Source organism: Papio anubis, chromosome X (assembly GCF_008728515.1).
Source record: "Papio anubis isolate 15944 chromosome X, Panubis1.0, whole genome shotgun sequence".
NCBI lineage: Eukaryota > Metazoa > Chordata > Mammalia > Primates > Cercopithecidae > Papio > Papio anubis.
Window position 1 is genome coordinate 128,972,055 of NC_044996.1, and position 19,725 is coordinate 128,991,779.

The following is a 19,725-nucleotide window of genomic DNA, read 5'->3' on the forward strand; positions in this document are numbered from 1 at the left end:
CTCGGGAGGCTGAGGCAGGAGAATGGCATGAACCAGGAGGCAGCGGAGCTTGCAGTGAGTGGAAATCGCGCCACTGCGCTCCAGCCTGGGCGACAGAGTGAGACTCTGTCTCAAAAAAAAAACCAAAAACATAAAGAGTTTAGTCCTTTTTATGTTTTTAAAAAATGTATGTAGTCAAATATTTTACTTTTGTGGCTTCTGCCTTTATGCCTAACATTTTTCCTTTTGGAAAGATTATATAAATAATAACCCCTGTGTTTTCTTTCTTTTTTTTTTTTTTTTTTGAGACGGAGTCTCGTGCTGTCGCCCAGGCAGTGGCGCGATCTCAGCTCACTGCAAACTCTGCCTCCCGGGTTCACGCCATTCTCCTGCCTCAGCCTCCTGAGTAGCTGGGACTACAGGCGCCTGCCACCGCGCCCGGCTAATTTTTTGTATTTTTAGTAGAGACAGGGTTTCACCGTGGTCTCAATCTCCTGACCTTGTGATCCGCCTGCCTCGGCCTCCCAAAGTGCTGGGATTACAGGCGTGAGCCACGCACCCGGCCTACCCCTGTGTTTTCTTCTAGCATTTTTATGGTTTCAGTTTCATAGTTTAAATATGTAATCGATATGGATTTTATTTTCAGTGAAACCTGTGAGGTTGGGATTTGGCTCCCCACTTCCCTGCCAAATTGTCAACGAGTTGAGTAATTTGACTTTGTTTCAGGGATTTCTATTTTGTTCCTTTGATTATTTTATCTCTTACACCTGAATCTTTACCATCCTTTTCATTTTCATAGCATTATTATAAATCAATACCTTATCGATTCTACTCCCACCATTATTAACATTTTTAATGTATTTTGCTATTCCTCCAAGCAAACTGTTATTTATTTATTATTTTCGTAGAGACAAGGTCTGGCTGTGTCACCCAGGCTGGAGTGCAGTGGTACAATCATAGCTCACTGCAGCCTTGGACCCCTAGGCTCAAGAAATCCTCCTGCCTCAGTCTCCCAAATAGCTAGGACTACAGGCACACACCACCATGCCTGGCTAATTTTTTAAATTTATTATTTTTGTAGAGACAAGCTCTCACTATGTTGTCCAGGCTGGTCTTGAATTCTTGACCTCAAGCAATCCTCCTGCCTTGGCCTCCCAAAGTGCTGGCCTTATAGGTATGAGCCACTGTGCCCAGCCTGTACAATGATTTTTTTTTTTTTTTTTTTTTTTGAGACGGAGTCTCGCTCTGTCGCCCAGGCTGGAGTGCAGTGGCCGGATCTCAGTTCACTGCAAGCTCCGCCTCCCGGGTTTAGGCCATTCTCCTGCCTCAGCCTCCCGAGTAGCTGGGACTACAGGCGCCCGCCACCTCACCCGGCTAGTTTTTTGTATTTTTTAGTAGAAACGGGGTTTCACCGGGTTAGCCAGGATGGTCTCGATCTGCTGACCTCGTGATCCGCCCGTCTCGGCCTCCCAAAGTGCTGGGATTACAGGCTTGAGCCACCGCGCCCGGCCACAATGATTTTTAAAAATCAAGTTTGAATAAAGAATTCCTTAGGGATTTAGTTGAAATTTTATTTATTTATTTATTTGTTTGTTTGTTTGTTTAGGGACAGGGTCTTGCTCTGTTGCTCAGGCTGGGGTGCAATGGTGCAGTCTCAGCTCACTGCAACCTCCACCTCCCAGGTTCAAGCGATTCTCCTGCCTCAGCCTCCCAAGTAGCTGGGACTACAGGTGTGCGCCACCATGCCTGGCTAATTTTTGTATTTTTAGTAGAGACAGGGTTTCACCTTGTTGGCCAGGCTGGTCTCGAACTCCTGACCTTAAAGTGATCTGCTTGCTTTGGCCTCCCAAAGTGCTGAGATTATAGGCATGAGCCACTGTGCCCCACCAAAATTTCATTACATTTAAATACTAGTTTGGGGAGAGTTTATTTTTATTTCTTCTCATCCAAGAATATTGTACCTAATAACTTTAAAAGCAGAAGTGACCATCCACAATATCATAGACTTTGGTGGGGGTTATTACCACAATAACCAGATATATGTTGTTCAGAAGATTACCACTGCCAACCCTCATTCTGGCAAACAACCCTTGCAGTGTTGCTGTTGAGGGCTGGCAGGATCTGTGTGTGGTGTGCATGTGTGTGCTTGTTACACAACCCTACGTATTTGTGTCATTACCTGCTAGGAGAAGCTCGCAGCTCTCTAGCATTTCCTTTCACCACATGTTCATATGGGAACAGCTTCACATAATTTGCAGTTTGGGCATCTTACTGTATTAATGTTCACCCCTTTCAGTGCACTGACTTTCAAACTGTGCCCTCGGAACTGGAGTCTGGGCTGCTGTGAAAGCAGGCCATGGGGGCTCCGGGCTCTTTCCTGCTTCAGCTGAGCAGCTCCACTTTATCTGGCTCATGTGCTATGGTTCTGCAAGAGAGATTTCATCCGAAGAAGAGCTTCCTGTGTTCTGAGACTGCACGGCTTATGCCACTGATTGGACATCCCAGTGTGGTCCCATGTCAGATATGGGCTGTGACCCTTTGCAGCCATTTTACAATTCCCATTATTCTAGATTCTCACACCGAAAGGAAGGTGATAGTGGGACAAGTTAGATAGCTGGAAGAAATAATTCACTTGTAACTATCTGGCTGTTTGCAAATACCAACTAATATACAAATCCCGTCTGGCTCGTGTGGACTGCCCACCTGTGTGTTGTATGGCCTGCCAATTCCTGCATGGCGTGTGGTGGTCTCTGGGTAGAGCTTCCAGCAGGGTGTGGTGGCTCACGCCTGTAATCCCAGCACTTTGGGAGGCCGAGGTGGGCAGATCACCTGAGGTCAGGAGTTCGAGATCAGCCTGGCCAACATGGCAAAACCCCGTCTCTACTAAATGTACACAAATTAGCCTGTAGTCCCAGCTACTAGGGAGGCTGAGGCAGGAGGATCACTTGAACCTGGGAGGCAGAAGTTGCAGTGAGCTGAGATTGCACAACTGCACTCCAGCTTGGGCGACAGAGCGAGACCCTGTCTCAAAAAAAAAAAAAAAAAAAAAAGCTTCCTAGTAGTTTCTGAGAAAACTGATTGCTAGTGACTCCTGCGTGAGATATAGTATGTCTCAGAGAGAAGGAACGACCTCTTAACCAAACTCTGATACTGACATTGGAATTGCAGCTGACTAGTAGGCTTCCATGACACTGAGGGAATTCCTATGTATATCAACCACAAACTGGTACATTCCTTAAGGCCAGCCAGCATCTTATTTATCTTTATCGCCCTGGCTCCCTTGCACCCAGGGGTTGTTTATTACCCATTAAAGTAATAAATGCAGGTAGCAGGGGAGTCTAATCTTGACACATTTCAGAGAGTTTTCCGACTAAGGATGGTGACTATGAATTAATCCAGTGATAGACACCAGGATTCCAGCGGAATCTTGCACTTCAACTCCTCTCTGTCCAGCTCCATGGGATTAGTGAGCTTTGAAAAGCAAAATGACTCCTCTGATGCCAGGCTCTAATGTGAGCTGAGTTGGGGCTGTATTTCTGTCAAACAAGATTACTGCTTGTAATCAACCCTAAAAAATGTGACAAGGAATACGAACACTAGAATAATGACTTCCTTTCCCAGAAGTTGGCGCTGATGATATTCAACTGTATGGCACGTGTATGACCAATGTCTTTAAAGCATGGAGTGTAAAAATCCTTGGCTTCGAGTTAAGCGTACCTGAGCTGTAACCTCTGCATTCTGCCTAGCGGAGAACATTTATCTTTTAGGGCCTGGGAAGTTGCAGTAAGACTATTATTTTGGGATTTACAGCTAGTGAGCTAAATTCTCAGCAACTTCATTATCTACAGAATGGCAGCAGTTAGGAAGACCAATTTCACCTGGTTTTAGGCTTGTTGTGGTCAGTTCAAGGGCACAATGGCTTCAGGACAGTATTTTTTAGGTTTTTATGAGCTATTTAAAAATACATGCAAAATCAAACCAAGAGTCTTGTTTAGGGGGTCCCCCCAAGACTGCCCACACTTTGGTGACTTGCTGAAAGTAATCAGAATATAGCTGTACTCATAGCTAATATTTATTTATTTATTTATTTAGAGATGGAGTTTCACTTTTGTTGCCCAGGCTGGAGTGCAATGGTGTGGTCTTGGGCTCACTGCAGCCTCTACCTCCCAGGTTCAAGCAATTCTCCTGCCTCAGCCTACCGAATAGCTGGGATTACAGGCGCCCGCCACCACGCCCAGCTAATTTTTGTATTTTTAGTAGAGATGGGGTTTCATCATGTTGGCCAAGCTGGGCTCGAACTCCTGACCTCCGGTAATCCGCGTGCCTCCGCCTCCCAAAGCGCTGGGATTACAGGCGTGAGTCACTGCACCCAGGCTTATAGCTAATATTTATTACGGTGGCAAAGTAAACATGCACAGCAAGATCAGTAATGGGAAAGATAAGTGGAGTCTGGAGAAATTCATTTCCATGTTTCCTATGCTCTCTTTCCTGTGATAAGTCACATCGAGGTCGCCTTCCTTCCAGCAGTGAAAATGCAACTATTGGCCGGGCGCGGTGGCTCAAGCCTGTAATCCCAGCACTTTGGGAGGCCGAGACGGGCGGATCACGAGGTCAGGAGATCGAGACCATCCTGGCTAACACGGTGAAACCCCGTCTCTACTAAAAAATACAAAAAACTAGCCGGGCGAAGTGGCGGGCGCCTGTGGTCCCAGCTACTCGGGAGGCTGAGGCAGGAGAATGGCGTGAACCCGGGAGGCGGAGCTTGCAGTGAGCTGAGATCCGGCCACCGCACTCCAGCCTGGGCGACAGAGCCAGACTCCGTCTCAAAAAAAAAAAAAAAAAAAAAAAAAAAAAAAAAAAAAAAAGAAAATGCAACTATGCCTATGTGATGTTTCTGCCCAGATGAGCCAGTTTGAGACTCAAGAGTTTAGGGATATTTCAGCGGCTGGTCACATAGGCATTTTCTGCCTAGCAACCACCAAAATTCCAGACTGCCAGAGGGAAAGCAGGTGTTCACCATAGATCACATTGTTTGTATAAACAGCCTAAGCCCAGCAAAATGACCTTATCAGTTAGTAATGGAGCACACATTCCGAAAGCCATGTTCCCAGACACCAGCCAAGAACTAACCCTGCAAGCAGGCCCTTTGAAAGACAGCAGCCTCAGGCCTGCTGTTAACTCTTTTTTTACATGAGTCTAACTAACAAACCATTTTGAAAATAAATAAATCCAATGGGAAATAATGGTCCACTAAATAAATCATTGCAATTCTTTGCTGATCTCTCTCCTCTGGTATCTAAACAATTTGTTTCACATACAAAAGGCAACCACAAATTTGCATGGTCTTGCTGACACATAATGTAAAAGAATGAGACTGCTTCATGTAATTATAAGAAATAAATTTCAGGAGAATATATGAAGGTGCTTGTAATTGCAAGTTTTTTTGTTTGTTTGTTTAAATCTAGAAACAGAGCGTCTAATCTCTTTCTGGAATTCCTTTTTTTGTTTGTTTGTTTTTTTGTTTCTCAGGCTGGTCTCAAGCTCCTGGGTGCAAGCCATCCGCCGGCCTTGGCCTCCCAAAGTGGTGAGATTACAGGCATGAGCCAATGTGCCTGGCCTGAGGCCTAGCATTCCATTTTTAAGCAACGAGAGAAGGATCAGAGTCTAAAGTTCATAGATTGTTTTTTGGCATGTGTGTCTCTGTGGCTGCCTGCAAGGCTCTTAGGAGCAATCACTACACACCAAGTTTAGGCACAACTTCCAGTTTTTATTTGTCAGACCAGAGTAAAACTCTCTTCCTTGGACAGTGCTTGATGTATATCAGAAAGCAAAAACTTAGATGGGGTTCAGTTTGCAGTTCGCAGAAATGCAGCTTTTTGGGAAACATATTTTTAAGCATAAAACCAGATTCTTGAGTCATTTCAGAAGCATTTTATTCTGGTTTTGGAACTTTGGATTCCATGTCTCCATCCAGCAATTACTGTCTCTTGTGCGGATAAATCATCTTTTTGTGGCAAAACAGGAAGCAGGGTGGTACAAAAACAATAGGAGGGAAAGGTACTCAGTGATTCACTGTATTTGCTTGACTGTTTCAGACCAAACCCAAAAGCTGAAACTACTTTGTAATAAGAGAGTCTTTAAAGGAAGTACACACCTGGAGCCGGTTCCTTCCGTTTCCTCTTTCCTTTGTGTTCCCCTAGGATCTAAGTCCATTCTCTCCTCCGTGCTTAGCCCTTCCCTCTATATTTGTTGAGTCCTGGCAACAGTCAGGGTGAGAAGGAACCCATTTCATTCACCATTGTCTCTGGTCTCTCTTCTGTGACAAATATTATTATCGAGGTTTTCCTGCTAAGTAACATGCTGACTTCTAGCCTGGGATGGTTTTGTTTTCTGTTGACTTCTACATGTAGCATTACAGAAAATTTAGAAAAGAGAGAGAGAGAGAAAAAAAAAGGCACCCGCAGGCCGGGCGCGGTGGCTCAAGCCTGTAATCCCAGCACTTTGGGAGGCCGAGACAGGTGGATCACGTGGTCACGGGAGCCAGACCTTCCTGGGAGCTGCGATCCGGCCACTGCACTCCAGCCTGGGCAACAGAGCCAGACTCCGTCTCAAAAAAAAAAAAAAAAAAAAAAAAAAAAAAAAAGGCACCCGCAAACCCACCAGCCTAACATAATTACTGTGCTCATTTTCAAATATTTCCTGTGAGCCTATACCTGTATATGATTCTTTCTGTGGTTGTGATAATAATAGTGAGTGTATCTATCTATCTGTCTATCTATCTATCTATCTATCTGTCTATCTATCTATCTATCTATCTATCTATCTATATATACACACACCCCCCAAACTCTTTTATTTTGAAAACTTACAAACCTACAGAAAAGATGAAAGAGTGATACAGTGACGGTCTGGAGATCTCCTTTGCAAAGGAACGTTTTTCTCTATTTTGGTTTTATTTATTTATTTATTTATTTATTTATTTATTTATTTATTTTTGAGACAAGTCTCGATCTGTCACCCAGGCTGGAGTGCAGTGGTATGATCTCGGCTCACTGAAATCTCCGCCTCCCGGATCAAGCAATTCTCTGCCTCAGCCTCCCGAGTGGCTGGGATTACAGGCGCCCACCACTACGCCCGGCTAATTTTTTTGTATTTTTAGTAGAGATGTGGTTTCACCATCTTGGCCAGGCTGGTCTTGAACTCCTGACTTCATGATCCACCCGCCTCAGCCTCCCAAAGTGCTGGGATTACAGGCGTGAGCCACTGCGTCCGGCCATTTTGATTTTTAAATACCAAAAATTTGAAATGAACTAGGGCTCCTGGAAGAAATGGTTGATTCCAGGGCTGGGGCAGGGAGAGTACAAGATGAGCCTGGAACATATTGCTGTATTTAAAGCAGAGAACAGCTGAAAATGAATGGGGTATGAGTTTTCCAAGGTCAAAGAAGCCAGATTGAAAGGGCTCCCACTGGCCTTATTTTGGACAATTTGAACATCAAAAAGAACAATGACAGTATTAGATTACAACACATTTCATTTTCTGAAATTCCATGCGTCCATAATAATACTCAGAAAATACAAAAGTAAAGAAAAAAAAAGCCAATTAAAAATATAGACATCATCTCCGATGTAATAATGGATTCAAATAAGGGTCGTCAGTGGATGCTAAAGCCACTGGGTGAAAGTTGTAAGAAACAGAATATTCGTATGTTCTCGGAATAGCACCATAAATTCTTTATTAATTACAGAAGCTTGTATTTTGAACTTAACACCTCATATGCATTTTTCCAAGTTGCATGAAGTTCATTTTTAATGACTGCACACTTCGCCATTCACTCAACACACCCCTTATGTTAAAGCTTATTCTATCCCAGTCACTGTGCTGGGTGCTTGAATAAGCGCTTGAATAAGAACATGTTCCCTGACCTGGGGACTCATCAGGTAGTATAACTGTTCTCTAAATTTTGGGAGGTGACAGACTTTCGAGATTGTGATCAAAGCTGTGGGCCCACTTCCTGGAAAACTGCCCAAACATACCACTTCGTTGTTTCCTTACATTCATACCCCCAATGCTACCCCCCTCCCCTGCATCCATGGACTTTCTTCTAGGGGTCTTCAGCTACAGACCTTCCCATCCAGGAAAGGGCACAGACCTGCAAGCGCACAGTCCCAGCTGTGTGGGAAATGCTGGCATTAGAGCTTGTTCTCTCTTTCGTGGTTGCAACCCAGGGAATGCTCCCAGGTTGCCAGGATTAACTAACATTAAGATTAATATCTTCCTGCAAGTGGTACCATCACCCACACAGTGTGACCTGCCTGGACTCCCCTGGGGCAGCTCAGATTCCTCCTCCCTCATCCCCATTGCTCATAGTCAGCAGGTGCTGTCAATTCTTGTTGTTGGCATTCACTCCATCTTTTGTCTATTTTCTGCCATGCTGCAAGGGAGTATGGCCCGGAGTCAGGACTCTAGCTGAGTCAACCGACTTCAAACTGGCTCTTTTATTTCCCAGCTGCCTATGACCTTGCTCTTCTGTGCATCGCTTTGTTTATAAAAAGGGGATGGTAATAGTCCCTACTTGACATGGCAGAAATGAAGATTAAGTTTCACACTAAATGTAAAGCACTTAGCATAGTGCCTGGTCTATGGTAGGAACTTAAATGGGAATTATGATGATGATGCTATTATTATTACTTTTCCTTTAGTTCCAGTATCTGTCTCTTGCCTACTGCAAAGCCTCCTACTTGGTCTCTCTGCCTCCAGCTTGCTTCCTCCCAATCCATCTTCTGCTGTTGGAATGATCTCCCCACATTATTTTGGAACTTAAAATCCCCCCATGGCTTCCCTTGGTTTATAGGATACAATGCACACAAATCCATATGGAGCAGCTTGCAGTTCCCTGAACTCCCCAGAGGGTTTTGCCTGTTGCCTCTTGATACACATTCCTGACCTGCTTAGCGAGAGGGGAATAGGGATCTATATCCTATTAGAATGGTTGTTCACGGAATCGTTGGGTGAACGAGGTGAATCAGAGGTGACAAGGTGGTGAATCGAAGGTGAATTATTAGGTGAATCGCAGGTGAGAGTGGCTCCTCCATTGTTCACAGAGGGTGCATTTCACCTTCCCAGGCATGTTTCTCTTACGTTGGGTGGCTCTGCTGTCTCTTGGACTTGGAGAGTAAGGTACTCTTTTCCCTTGCACAAATCCGACATTCTGTTTCCAGCACTGTTTGAAACTTGGAATCACTTTGTTTCAAACTTGGAATCACTTTGCTTTTTGACTTTTGAGGTGCATGGTTGATGTTGCCAGGGGCCATTCCTGCACCATGTGGTGCAAAAATATTTTATTTCTGTGGGGACAGTATTGACGAGTAGGGTGGATGCTATGGATTTGACTTCTGGGTCTGCTGCTTATTGAGTAATTTTGTCCAAGTCACTACTCCTAAACCTCCTGATCCTCCTCCTTAGGGTCGCTGTGAGGAACAGTTGAGGTGGTGCTTTATAAACTCAACTGCTATCAAAATGCCACTTTCCCCGCTTTGTTACACCTCAAGCAAAAGTGAACTGAAATTAACAAGAGATTCTATTTTGCTTTCTTTCGAACAGTTCTTTTAAACATTTAAAAAAACGTTTACCCCTGTGATTATTTGACTTCAACTCCATACCTTGAGATATTTTTTAGGGTAAATTATCGTTAATGGACCACATTTGAGTACACCTTCCCTTGGGGCGGGATAAATGTTGGTTAAAAGGTGCTCCTTTTAACTAGATCGTGGTGCACTGCAGTGTGGATGGTGTGGTGCCAGACAGGAATGGAGTTAATAGTACTACAGACTACCGTGTGCTTTTACCACCCTGCCTGGGTGGTATTCTACTGTTTACTATGAAATACAAAACTCATTCAAAGCAGACTAGGTTTTTGTTCCATTGCTCTTATATTTTATGGCTTCCAGGGGCCCTTTGTGAAGGAAATAAGTATAGTAGTAACACTGCTTTGGGGAAAACTGTGTACATGACAACCTGTTTTTAAAACATGCTGTTTCACAGGAAACGGATTTTAATATAAAGTATTGTAAGGAAGTCATGCATGCTGGGAATCCTAATAATGCCATTACACATTATTAGGTTGGATAATAATTATTAGGTTGGTGGTTGGAATTTAAAGATTTTAAATTTAAAGATTTTAAATTCCAACCACCTCTTTCTGTTAATGGAGAAGAAATGGCTTAACAGCTGCCTTGGGGTAGTGTAAAGGTGGACTATATGAGGCATTCCTATACCCTTTCCCTAGCACCTTGGAATATCTGTTTTCTTATGTGGGGAATTTATTGGGAACCAGAAGTCCTTGACAAGCAAACTTCACTATGACAAACCTTTCGTTTGTCAAGAGCCACATGTTGGCCAGGCACAGTGGGTCTGTAATCCCAATTTATAATCCCAGTGCTTTGGGAAGCTGAGGCGGGCGGATCACTTGAGATCAGGAGTTCAAGACCAGCCTGGCCAACATGGCGAAACCCTGTCTCTACTAAAAATACAAAAATTAGCTGGGCGTGGTGGTGCATTCCTGTAATTCCAGCTACTTGGGTGGCTGAGGCACGAGAATCGCTTGAACCTGGGAGGCAGAGGTGGCAGTGAGCCAAGGTCACACCACTGTGCTCTAGCCTGCGTGTCAGAGTGAGACTCTGTCTCAAAAGAAAAAAAAAAGGGGGGCCAGGTGCAGTAGCTCACGTGTGTAATTCCAGTGCTTTGGGAGGCCAAGGCGGGCGGATCACCTGAGGTCAGGAGTTTGAGACCAGCCTGACCAACTTGGAGAAACCCTGTCTCTACTAAAAATACAAAATTAGCTGGGCGTGGTGGCACATGCCTGTAATCCCAGCTACTCAGGAGGCTGAGGCAGGAGAATCGCTTGAACCCCGGAGGAGGAGGTTGTGGTGAGCTGAGATCACGCCGTCACACTGCAGCCTGGGCAACAAGAGCAAAACTCTGTCTCAAAAAAAGAAAAGAAAAGAAAAAGAAAAGAACTGTATGTTGACCATTGTGGTAAAGTCTTGTCAGTATAGTGATTCTTCTGTGTTGCTGCTGGTGATTTTGGTTTTGTCTTGCAAGAAAGGTACCATAAAATACGTTTTAAAAAGAGAGTTTTCATGATTTGGGAGGCACATGCATGCATAAGAGATATTTGCTGTGATTTTAATTAACGGTAGATAGACCTTTAAAAAAAACTTTTGGCCAGGCATGGTGGCTCACACCTGTAATCCCAGTACTTTGAGAGGCTGAAGTGGGAGTATTGCTTCAGTCCAGGAGTTCTAGGCCAGCCTGGGCAACATAGTGAGACCCCATTCCTACAAAAAATAAAAATAAAAGGTTAGCTGGGCATGGTGGCGTGTGCCTGTAGTCCCAGCTACTCGGGATGCTGAGGTGGGAGGATCGCTTGAGTCCAGAGGTTGAGGCTGCAGTAAGCTGTGATCGTGCCACTGCACTCCAGCCTGGGTGACAGAGCAAGATCCTGTCTCAAAAAAATTTTTTTAAAAGGAAATGACAAGGACCATTGCATGGTGACGGTAGTTTGCTTTTTAAAAATCATTATTCATTTGTTTTTAGATCAGTACTATCCAATATAACTTTCTGCACTGATAGAAATGTTCTATAATCTGCAGTATCATATATGGTAGGCACTAGGCACACATGGCTACTGAGCACTTGCAGTGTGACAGGTGCAAGTGAGGAATGGAATTTTAAATTTTATTTCATTTTAACTGATTTAAATTTAGATAGCCACTGTGGCTTGTGGCTACCATATTGGACAGTGCAGTTTAAAAATTTTCCCCTCTTCTTGGGAGGCCGAAGCGGGCAGATCACTTGAGGTCAGGAGTTTGAGACCATCCTGGCCAACATGGAGAAACCCCGTCTCTACTGAAAATATAAAAAATTAACCGGGCATGGTCGTGGGCGCCTGTAATCCTGGTTATTCAGGAGGCTGAGACGGGAGAATTGCGTGAACCTGGGAGGCGGAGGTTGCAGTGAGCCCAAATCATGCCACTGCACTCCACCCCGGGTGAAAGACTGAGACACTGTCCTAAATAAACAAATAAATTAAACATTTCCCGTGTTCAAATGTAACAAGACACATAGGGACATATCTGTATTTTATGCCACTTCATACAATTTAACATGCAAGACTCTAATATCTGATAATTCTTCCCTGTGAGAAACATGTGTGTGTGTTTGTGTGTATAAAAGATTACTTAAAAAGATAGGTTAGTCCTAAGATACAGCTGGATGTCTTGAATTAAATGAAAATATACCCAGATACATCTAGCTTTTGACTTAAGTTTGTTCTGTGTGAAACAGAAATGAATCTGGCATAGAGTAGCACTCACAGCCCATATGTAGCACAGAATACACTCACATTTTATTGCATGTGCAAGAGCCACTGTTGGTCTGCATTCAGATGACCCACATTTTATTTCTAGCAGTTGTTTTTTATTGGCAGACGAATGTCCTAAAATCAGCAAGTTCAGCAGTAACGTGTATTTTGATAATTCTGTTCTTGAGTGTCATGGTTTATTTTATTGTCCTACCCCCAGTCTCTGAACACATATGAAAGACAATTAGTGAACCCAGTCATTAACCTTGGAGATGAATAAACTCAAGCTGAGCTTCATTTTGTTAAACTCAGCCTGTGCCATTTGGATGTGTTGGCAGAGCTTGGGGCAGACAGCCATCAGATAGGAAATGAGAGCTGTTAGGTTAGAAACAGGCCCGCCCAAGTCCACTTGCTAATGTGGGTAGGAAATTATACTTGGCATAGGAAACAATTCAGAAAATCATACACTTAGCAGTTTTTATTTTATTTTATTTTATTTTATTTTTTTTTGAGACGGAGTCTTGCTCTGTGCCCCAGGCTGGAGTGCAGTGGCGCGATCTCGGCTCACTGCAAGCTCCGCCCCCCCGGGTTCACGCCATTCTCCTGCCTCAGCCTCCTGAGTAGCTGGGACTACAGGCGCCCGCCACCTCGCCCGGCTAATTTTCTTGTATTTTTAGTAGAGACAGGGTTTCACCGTGTTAGCCAGGATGGTCTCGATCTCCTGACCTCGTGATCCGCCCGTCTCGGCCTCCCAAAGTGCTGGGATTACAGGCTTGAGCCACCGCGCCCGGCCCACTTAGCAGTTTTTATTGGTTCTTTGTGTTTCCATGACTTTTTGAGGAGATACCAAGTTATGAATATATAACCCCCATCAATAGCAACATCTTATATTTTTGTATAGTTTTCAGAGCAAGTTTATACAGTTTAATTTGACTCTCAAAACATTTTGGTGAGTTTGGAGGTATTATTGCCACTTTTTCTAGACTCAGAAGTTGATGACTTGTCCAAAGGTACGTGGCTCATAAATAGTACAACCAGGAGTGTCGGGGGAAGATATGAGCCCACTGTATTCTTCCCTAGGCTTGGAGATGGGGACGGAAGTGGGTGTAAAATCTGGCACCCAAGCAAATGAAATTTCCTCGGTCCTTTGGCCCTTGTCACTTGTGTTAGGGGACATGCCCTAGTGAGTCCTACTGCCCTACCTGCAGCACAGCTTAAACCCCACCCTGTGCCCTGAGCTAGTATAATGGGAATTCTGGCTTCACCTTGAAGGATCTATGTGCCAAGTAAGTCACTTGAACATCCTTGACCTTCATTTCATCTCAGATAGGGAGTTGAGTGCAACTTCCAAATCCCCTTTCTTGGCTAATTCTATGACAAAATGTTGCATGGAACCAGAAAGGACTCTTCATTTGAGCAGGGAGAGTGCATGGATAGGATGTATCAACTTTTTTGGCTGTTGTTTTTTCCCCCCAAATATTGTTCAGTTATTCCTATGTACCAGTAGAAGTGATTTCTCTGAACTAAAGCCTAACTAGGAGGTATCTTTCTACTTGATTGGTTTTCAGGGTATGTTGTTTTATATGTTTATCTAACATATGTTGTCTTTTCTGCCAATTCTGAATCTTCTGTCTCCTCTCTTTATTCTAGTGCTCCGTCCCCACCACCTACGCTGTTTTTGTTCAAAAGTCAGAGAAGGGAGTGAGCATGCAAATCAGGAAACAGATTGTCTTTTTGTCTATACAGATTTGTCTATTATTTTGTTTATTTATTAATATTCAGTCAGTATGTTTAGAGTGAAATCTTTCTTTTCTAGTCTATCAGCATAAGGTTTCTCCAATTGTTCCCTTTCCTCGAAAAAGTAACATTTCACCTGTTAGGGAATTCAGACTTTTTTTTTTTTTTTTTTTGAGACAGAGTCTCGCTCTGTTGCCCAGGCTGGAGTGCAGTGGTGCGACCTCGGCTCACTGTAAGCTCCGCCTCCTGGGTTCACCCCATTCTCCTGCCTCAGCCTCCCAAGTAGCTGGGACTACAGGCGCCCGCCACCACGCCTGCCTAATTTTTTGTATTTTTAGAAGAGACGGGGTTTCACCATAACAGGCAGGATGGTCTCGATCTCCTGACCTTGTGATCCGCCAGCCTCGGCCTCCCAAAGTGCTGGAATTACAGGTGTGAGCCACTGCGCCTGGCCGGGAATTCAAACTTTTATTGCTATAAATCAGCAAAAGTTTGGCCAAGCCTGGGGATGGGTCAGGCATTAAATATTTCCTTGTAATATCATCTCCGTAGATCAGTAGAACTCTAGTGGAGTGGATCAGTGTGCTGATTTATTTGGAACTGAGTAAGAGGAACCACAAACAGAGCCCACAGCTCAGAGGGAAAGTTGAGTTGCAGAGCTATCTCATGGAGAAGGTGTATTTCTTTTTTTTTTTTTTTTTTTTTTTTTTTGAGACGGAGTCTGGCTCTGTCGCCCGGGCTGGAGTGCAGTGGCCAGATCTCAGCTCACTGCAAGCTCCGCCTCCCGGGTTTACGCCATTCTCCTGCCTCAGCCTCCCCAGTAGCTGGGACTACAGGCGCCCGCCGCCTCGCCCGGCTAGTTTTTTGTATTTTTTAGTAGAGACGGGGTTTCACCGTGTTCGCCAGGATGGTCTCGATCTCCTGACCTCGTGATCCGCCCGTCTCGGCCTCCCAAAGTGCTGGGATTACAGGCTTGAGCCACCGCGCCCGGCGAGAAGGTGTATTTCTAAGGGAACCCAACCTGGCGATATTTATGTCAATAATTGGTCCTATTTTGAATAGTGTCTGTGACTCAAGGTAATCGGGACATTCCATATATTTCTAATTTTGAAATTTGCATGATTGTGAAAATTATTTCTCCAACTCTTGGACCTATGAGAATGTTGGAAGGGAAAACTTTCATGCTGCTGACCTAAAATCATAGTGAAAACATGGTCTGAAGGAGAAAAGATTTCAAGGCAAGTGTAGAGAGTACGTTCACATTTTTTATGGCACTGCAGGGTGTTTTCTGGGTCTTGAGCCAATATGCATGTCTTAGTCCTCATGACCACCAAGTTCAAGCTCCTGTGCAATTTGCTGATTGTAGATGACTAGTTCCTCTGTAATGAGGAGGCGCTGTGATCCTCCAGCACAGAGGCCAGCACAGATCTGGATCTAGGGAGGTGCTGTGGTCCTTAAAACACAGAGCCAAAAGCCAAACTGCAGCTGAAAATAATTATAGCATTTGGCTAATGTAATCAGGGATACGCAGCTGTGTTCACTGTTCTCTAGTCCTTTCATGTTGCTAGAGGGGAGAAAAGAGTTTTTCCTCTACCCATTGTAGGTTCATGGCCGAGGCTCTGATAACAAAAAAACAGATTAACAAGCAAAAAGCATACAGTTGGGCACAGCAGCAGGTGCCTATAATCTCAGTTACTTGGAAGGTTGAGGTGGGAGGATCCTTTGAGGCCAGGAGTTGGAGACTAGCCTGGGCAACAGTGAGGCACCACCTCCCCACCCTCACACACACACTCCGGCCCCATTTCTAAAAAAGAGAGAGAAAAGCATACAAATTTATTTAAGTATTATGGGAACCTTCATAAGGAAATGAAGACTCAAAGAAACAGGTAAACTCTAGTGTTTCTAAAACAGACCTGATGAAGACTAGAGACTCATGGAGAGTTATAATAGAGCAAAAAGAGTGTGATCTCATGGTAATATAGTAGGGGAACTTAGTAAGGCCTGTTTATTCAGATTCTTCCCTGGGATCCTGTGTCTTCAGAGATAAGGATGCTCGTTTCCTCTGGTTATGGGGGTTGGGGGTACCTCTCACCTGAGGGCCTTTTGACCTGCTTCAGAGAAGGTCAAAAAATCCTTCCTGGGTGTTATGACCTGCTTCGGGGGGTAAGGTCAGAGGAAGGTCAGAGAGAACTTGCACACGCTGTCTCAAATTCCTTCAGCTTCATGCAATGTATACGTGGGGGCTGTTATGGTTAGAGTCATAATAGTCTAGGTCAGGGGCTGACAGACTTTTTGTGTAAGGTTACCGAGTAAATATGTTAGGCTTATGGGCCATATGCAATATGCCAAGATGCCATATTTTGGGGTAGTGTGTCCTGAACTCCCTCATTGCCAAAGGAAACAGTTGTCATCAGAAGAGTGAAGAACGAAAAAAACAAATAAACTGAAAATCCAGATAATATCGTATGCTATGTTATTACATTGAAGAACAAATTGACATCAGTAGGAGTAGGACTAAGTGATGCTCAACCTCAGATGGACTGAGATTTAGGCCCTAGTATGACAAGAGTAGATTCACAGAAAATAAATGGGTCCATCAACTCAGGCTTTCATTTTAAATCAGTTTGTTAATATAACACATCTAGTAGAAAGCAAGCAATAGCTATGGTGGCAGGAAGGCAATCTACTTTCAAGGCTTTCACTCAAGTTTAGAAATGATCAGTGGTCTTCAGAAGATTATAAATTTCAGTCTAAGTTGAAATGCGTTTTAAAATTTTCTGAATAAGTAACTTCCAGTTTATGATGAAAACAAGTGATCAGTTTCTCTGACCAAAGAAAGAGGCCATTGCATGTGATTGGACTGACCTCTTCCTGTGGTGATTAGAAAGTGCTAAAAGAATGTTCCTTAGCATTTTCTCTCATACTAAGGGGTTAATATGGAATGTGTTTGAAATTGCAAATTGAATAATTGTCCCGGTTTTTTTTTATACCTTGCTAAATTAGTTCGTCTTTTAATCTAGTGATAGATACAGTGATGCCAGTGATGACAGCTTTTCAGAGCCAAGGATAGCTGAGTTGGAAATAAGCTGAAACGAATACATGACTGGGAATAATGGGGACTGCCTGTGAGGGTAAGATGGAATCTTCGAGGATTGTTCATTTCTCTCATGGACAAGCTGTATTCATCTTGATATTGAGGAGGATATTATAGGAGTTGCCTCACAGGATCTTGCTCCTTTGAGATGCTCCCGTTTGACTGGCAGTTAGCAGGACAGGCATGACAGCCCATAGTGCTGTCCAGAGTTAGTGTTTGGGGAAAATGGAATGCACCTTGGACCAGGAAAAAAATATATAAGTGCACCTATAAATGTATACGTGCGGGCTGTTGTGGTTAGAGTCATAATAGTCTAGGTCAGGGGTTGACAGACTTTTTCTGTAAGGTCAGAGAGTAAATATCTTAGGCTTATGAGCCATGCAGTTCCTGTGGCAACTACTCAATTCTGCTGTTGTAGCAGGAAAGCAACCATAGACAGTATGTAAGTGAACAGGCATGGCTGTGTTCCAATCAAACTTTATTTACAAAAACAGTTCGCTGATCCCTGGTCTAGGCCACTCATAGAAGAGCAGATTTCCTTGGATTTGTATAAAATGAAATGAAATGAAATAAAATAAAATAGTATTTTATTTCTTTGTAGGGAGATGCAAGAGACAGGCTTAGTATCCAAGGGCAGCTTATTTTTCTATTGCTCTATTATGCACTATTAGAATACCAGCCTGGATAGCTTCAGTAAATTTATGCTCAGTGGCAGATAGTGCCTGGATTGCCCTAGGCATTATGGCAGGCCTTCACTTGTATAAGTTGTTCTTTAGCAGAGACAGCAGCTTTTGGAAGACTTGTAAAGCATTCATTGCTTTCCTGTGAGATCTCTTCATGTTCATCAGGGAAGATGCAAAGCTGTGTCTATTTAGTTTTTCCTCAAACATGGAGATCTTTTGGAGCAAGTCAAAATGGTCCAGAGGTTAGCTGGAGATATTGAAATACTTGTATTATTCTGTTCCTGGTGTTGCTAATATTTATATTCTTTTCTTTTAAGCATCTGAAATAATTGAAGGCAAGATGAAGGAACTATCTGAAGAAATCACTACACTCTTACAGAATCCCTCTGTTCTCCGGCAAACATGGGATGTAAAGCCTCACAGGGAATCTGATAATACATACTTCTGTGAACCAGAACCAGAGGGGTAGTTTTCTTTTCCCTCCAGAGGCAGCCTTTGGTACTTAAATATCTGTAGCTGATTAAATTTTTCCCAACAACCTCGCTGGGGAGAAAGTGTGTTCATATTTTGTCCAGTGGATCAGGATGTTAGGATGACAAGCAAGAGTCCAGGTCACCGTGCCTTTGCTGTGATGTATGGAAAGGATGGCAGGGAACATGCCGTAAGTAATTTTGAGTAAGAAAATGAGTCACTGTGTTACCTGGAACTGAGCCACAGATTTGTGTGTGGTCCAAGATCATTTCGGTTTCTTACCCTGTTTATTTCCTGGTAAAAGTAAAATTGAATAGGTCCAAGACTTGGGGGTATAATGCTTTGCCTCAGACACAAAATTTAAGGGGGTTCCAAAAAACTCAGGAATCAAGATCAGTAATACAGTTTGAGTATCCCTTATGTGAAATGCTTGGGGCTGGAAGTGTTTTGAATTTCAGATTTTGGAATATTTGCATATACATGAGATATCTTGGGAATGAGACTCAAGACTAAACATGAAATTCATTTATGCTTCATATACACCTTATACACATAGCCTAAAGGTAATTTTATACAATATTTTAAATAATTGTGTGCATGAAACAGAGTTTCAACTGCATTTTGACTATGATTTCTGGAATGAGATCAGGTATGGAAGTTTCCACTTCTAGCATCATGTTGGCATTCAAAAATTTTGGAATTTTGGAGCATTTTGGATTTTGGATTTTCAGATTAGGGATGCTCAACCTGTATATATACATTTTAATCGACGTGAAATTCACATAACATAGAATTAACCATTTTGAAGTGAACAATTTGGTTGCATTCACTGATGCTGAGCAACCACCACCTTTAGCTATTTCCAAAACATTTTCATCACTCCAAAATAAATGCTTGTACACACTAGTAGTCACTCCCTATTTTCCCCTCCACCTGTCCACTGGCAACCACTGATCTCCTTTTTATTTCTGTGGCTTTTTCTATTCTGGATATTTCATGTAAGTGGAATTATACAATATATGTGGTCTTTTGTGTCTAGCTTCTTCTGAGACAGTAGGAAGGGGGCTTGGCTTTGGCTCATCTCCACTAGAGCATTTTTTCATGCATTCCCACTGATCATAAAACCCATACTACTACCTCATTGACACCATACCTGCTAACCTCGAGGCTTTAGCCATACAAAGAAAATGGCCTTTCTATATTGTTCTTCTGTGCTCTCATAATGCTTAACCATGTCTTTTACTTAAACAATTCCAGGAACTGGCCTTAGGAGATCCAAAATAGGGAGCCAAGATTGCAGAGTGTCCCATCTTGGGAGGGAATGCTGAATAATTAATTGATTTACAGCCTTGTTGCTGCTGGCCAGACCACCCGGTGACCCATTACTCGAGATAATC

General features: G+C 43.3%; 1 protein-coding gene across 1 annotated transcript in view; it reads left to right on the forward strand.

Moving 5' to 3' along the window:
• Positions 1 to 19,505, forward strand: part of CTPS2 (CTP synthase 2) — a 124,978-nt gene extending 105,473 nt beyond the window's left edge. The window contains exons 18-19 of the mRNA XM_031660604.1: positions 17,101 to 17,211; positions 18,175 to 19,505. Of these exons, the coding sequence (XP_031516464.1) occupies positions 17,101 to 17,170 (70 nt within the window). The 3' untranslated portion in view covers positions 17,171 to 17,211; positions 18,175 to 19,505. The remainder of the gene's footprint in view (positions 1 to 17,100; positions 17,212 to 18,174) is intronic.
• Positions 19,506 to 19,725: the final 220 nt, after the last annotated feature.